The sequence below is a fragment of the Pyxicephalus adspersus genome, chromosome 11 (assembly GCF_032062135.1).
Source record: "Pyxicephalus adspersus chromosome 11, UCB_Pads_2.0, whole genome shotgun sequence".
NCBI classification, from domain to species: Eukaryota; Metazoa; Chordata; class Amphibia; order Anura; family Pyxicephalidae; genus Pyxicephalus; species Pyxicephalus adspersus.
Window position 1 is genome coordinate 17,068,589 of NC_092868.1, and position 4,032 is coordinate 17,072,620.

General features: G+C 38.0%; 1 protein-coding gene across 4 annotated transcripts in view; it reads right to left on the reverse strand.

Annotated features, from left to right (window-relative positions):
• Nucleotides 1-1,002: 1,002 nt before the first annotated feature.
• The window catches only part of LENG9 (leukocyte receptor cluster member 9), a 7,328-nt gene continuing 4,298 nt past the window's right edge, over nucleotides 1,003-4,032 (reverse strand). Inside the window, exons 2-3 of one of the 4 annotated variants that reach the window (XM_072425423.1) lie at nucleotides 3,886-3,949; nucleotides 1,003-2,714 (exon numbers count right to left, since the gene is read on the reverse strand). In XM_072425423.1, coding sequence (XP_072281524.1) covers nucleotides 1,434-2,699 — 1,266 coding nt within the window. In that variant the 5' untranslated portion in view covers nucleotides 2,700-2,714; nucleotides 3,886-3,949 and the 3' untranslated portion in view covers nucleotides 1,003-1,433. The remainder of the gene's footprint in view (nucleotides 2,715-3,885; nucleotides 3,950-4,032) is intronic. The other 3 variants (XM_072425424.1, XM_072425425.1, XM_072425422.1) reach the window with 3 other exon arrangements.

Below are 4,032 nucleotides of genomic sequence, written 5' to 3' on the forward strand. Positions count from 1 at the left end.
CTTGCTTTCATTCTGTGGGCTCATGAATACAATATTTTCACTTCTCATGTTTCATTTGTGTTTACAATGTAGAAAAGAAACAATTTATTTTCTTAGACTTTAAAAAATCTAGATCTGGGTCCTGGAGCCTTGAGTGGAATAAAGCCGTTATCCTGAGATGCACTACTTGTAAGCCTGATCTCATTTATCGGTCTGAAGAGTGCACAAGCTTTTTATTTATATATACTTGTAAGCCTGATCTAATTTATCAGTCTGAAGAGTGCACAAGCTTTTTATTTATATAAATATATATATATATATATATATATATATATATATATACACACACACAGGTAGTCCCTGAGTTAAAGACATCCGACATATGGACGACTCCTAGATCCAAAGTGGGCTTTGCTGATCATTCATGTGCAGGACGGAGGCTTGATGGGGGAAGGGGACGGTTTGCATGACTTGCAGAAGAAATCTTTTGCTGTTCGTCAAGCTTTTGTAACTCTTTAATGACCAAGACAAACTCAATTGTTTATTTTTGCATATCAAAGCACTGCTTGCTTCAGAAGTTAATGAATGTCTAGGCTCCATAAAGGTTGTTTCTTTGCTTTGTTTGTGATCAACTAACAGTGAGGATTTTTTTAGTCTCTGTAAAGCTACGTACACACGGCAGATTTTTATCGGCCGATTATCGGGCGAAAATCTTCCGTGTGTACAGTCGGTGTCATCTATCGTCCGGACGACCGACCTGCCGGATCCACGGACGATGGACGACAGCTGATCGTAATGAAAGGGAAGGGGAGAGCGCGCAGCAGGGTGCCGCTCTGTCGCTCTCCCCCTCCCCTCTCCATAGAGCATGAACGGTGCTGTATGTACAGCATCGTTCATGCATCTTGCAGCCCCTTGTCGTTGGAAAGGATCGTGAAAGATCCTTTCCAACGACAAAAATTGCAAGTGTGTACGCAGCTTAACAGTCACTGACAAGTTCACTAACAGTCTGCAAACCAGGGATCGTGCAGGAATGAATAATAAATTTATTTGTATGGTGTTACTACACATTTGTAAATAAATCAGACCTGATTTATTAAAGCTCTCTAAGCCTGGAGAAGATAGAATATCAGGGGTGAACCTGGATGATAAAGCAAACCAGGAATGGTTCAAGGATCTAAAACATTTACCAAATAATAGGAAATAATTAATGGAATAAATAAAAAACAATATTTCAGGTTTGCGGGATCACCCCCGTTCACCTACAATCCATCTTCTCCAGACTTGGAAAGCTTTAATAAATCAGGTCTAATTTATTTCTTACCACATAGAAAAACATGAAATATGTTAGGAATTAGAAGGTTTCAATTGAATTTCTGGATAGCAGTGTACAATTGTAGGAGTTTTTTTTTTTTTTAGTTTAACACTTTACAAAGACACATTGTTTAGTGCATAAATTAGTAGAGTGGCAATTCTAGAAGTGTTGTAAAAAATCCATCAGTACGTCTTGAACTCTTGGCGTGGCAAAAGCTAATGCTATCAATCTGTTGTGCCCCAAAATGAGTAATCTGAATACTTTTGTAAACCTCTGGTAAGAACAGAAGCCTAGGATTTTTGCTAGCCATATTTCTAGGTACTTTTGCTATAGTCACATGGAAGCTGTTGGAAGTTGGGGGATTTATAACTATTAGGCCTCTTCTAAGAAACCTTTGATTTAATAAGTCCACAAAGCTTGTCAATCCTGGAACAAACATAGGTGCCATGTACAGCACACGTGAATGGAAATCTTTCAGTCCATCAAAACTCAAAATAAGGCTTGGTGGAAGAATCCTCTGAATTTCAGTCTTCATTTCATGAAGTACTGTATGAGCAATTTCTATATCATCTGAAGTGACCATATGCAAAAGGCACAATGTTAAATGAAGCTCTGGAAGGGGAGTAAGGTATTCTGCTATGTCTGTGTTATGTTTTATTAGAGCATGTTGAACCTCTTGCACTGAACTTCTAACTTCTTCACTGCTAATGCGGACTGCTATAAAGTGAGTAGGCCTCAATTTTTTAGTGCTTTCTTTCTGCAAATGATTAGATCTATTCTCATACTCTTCTTCATCCAGCAAATCAGGAGCCACCTGATTCATTGCCTCTTCATAGTTTTCTTCAGTTTGTACACAAAGTTTGTGCTGTTCAATTACATCTAAGATAGTCAATCCACTGCCCGTTGAACCAAACACATCATCTGTGCGTATAGTTTTATCCCACACCACCAGTTCTTTAAATTTGAAGAACTGGATTCGATGTTTAGGTATGGCAAGAACATCTATTCCAGCTGAAGCTAAATCTTCCCAACAAAATGCTGAGAATGGTTTCTCAATTACTCCCAAAAATCTATCGAGATAACCAACCGAAAAGTGATCTATAGGTAAATTGGGGTCCCACTGAATTCTAGAGATGACATCACTGGCTGTCTTCATAGGAGGCATTTTGGCTTTTGGATCACTGGGTCTCTTGCCTTTGCTTGAATTGTCTTTTTTAGAAGTAGATTGTGTGTTGATGGTGTCGTCCGATGTGCCTATATGTGGGTTTCGACATCTGTCGCCAAATCTACACGATCCTGCAAGAAAAAATTGGCATATTGTGTTGTCAAATGGCTCCTTCTCTGGCTCTTCTGTTTCATTCTGTGAGGTTACTTCCTTTTCGAGACCAGTATCATTAGTGTTCTCCATTTTAAGATACTGTATCTAAAAAGGCAAACACAAAACAATCACACAAAAATGAAACTTCAAAATAAAATCTGTTCAAGTCAACGTAGTTAATATTTAAGTTAAGTTTGAGTTAAAATAGAACTTCAGCCCTACCTTTTATGTGAAAGAATGAGAAAAAAGCTGCAACCTGTCAAGTTTTTATTGCCATATGTGTGAGATGATGTACCCATACTTTCCTTTATAGCACAAAATAAGTACATTTGTTCCCCAAAGTAAGAGGTAATTCAGACAGTTTTCACCATAACAAGAGTCCTTATTGGGAGATATTTCTCAATGACAAGCATATTTGATTTATATTCCTTTTACATCCCTGTGATGAAAGTCATTAACAGGATGAAACTATGAGTGAGAGGCGCCTAATTTGTATAAGACGTGACAGGTAGAGAGTTTTGCAAAAGCCTGCTTGTTCTGTTTTGTTGCATTACAACCTGGACTTAAAATTTACTTTTGGAGGTTGATTTACATAACATGCCAACAACTTTGAAGATAAAATATTTTTTATCTCTGTGGGGCGAAATTGTGTGCATTTTGTTATAGCTACCTTTCCCTGCAATTACAACTGAAAATCTCTACTAGCTTAGCATGTTTAGCCACAGGGAATTTTGCCCATTCCTTAAGACAAAAATGGTTTTTATTATTATGGTCTGGGCTTCAACTAGGCATTCAGCAACATTTAAATGTTTCCCAATAAACCACTACAGCTGAGCTTCAGCATTATGCTTAGAGTAGTTGACCTGATGAAAGGTGATGTCAAAATATCTTTCCCTGGTGATGAAAAACATCCCAACAAAATAATGCTGCCACCAACATGCTTTACTATGAGAATGGTACTCTAGTGTTAATGGGAGGTGTTGGGCTTTTTTCGTACCTGTTTGGAGTACTCATTTGTGGTCATGAAGCTTGCTGCGGGTGTGGCAGAATCAGGGGCCTTACACAGGTCTAATAATAACGTGTTTACAGACATCATGTGACACGAAGATTGCATATAAGTGAACCCTAATCAACTAATTATGTGCCTTCTAAAGTTAATTGGTAGTCCTTGATCTTTATTAGGGGTTTGTAGCAAAGGGGATAACTACAGGGGAAAAAATGCTCTTGCAAAAGTACACCCTTTATCATTTTTACATTTCTAGGTTTCAGAACATACCGTATTTTTCGGCGTATAAGACGCTCCGGCATATAAGACGCACCCAATTTTAAAGGAGGAAAATCTAGAAAAAAAAAGATTCTGAAAGATTATTCCCCTTCTGATCACCCTGTGCCAATTTAAATTCCCCTTCTGATCACCCTGTGC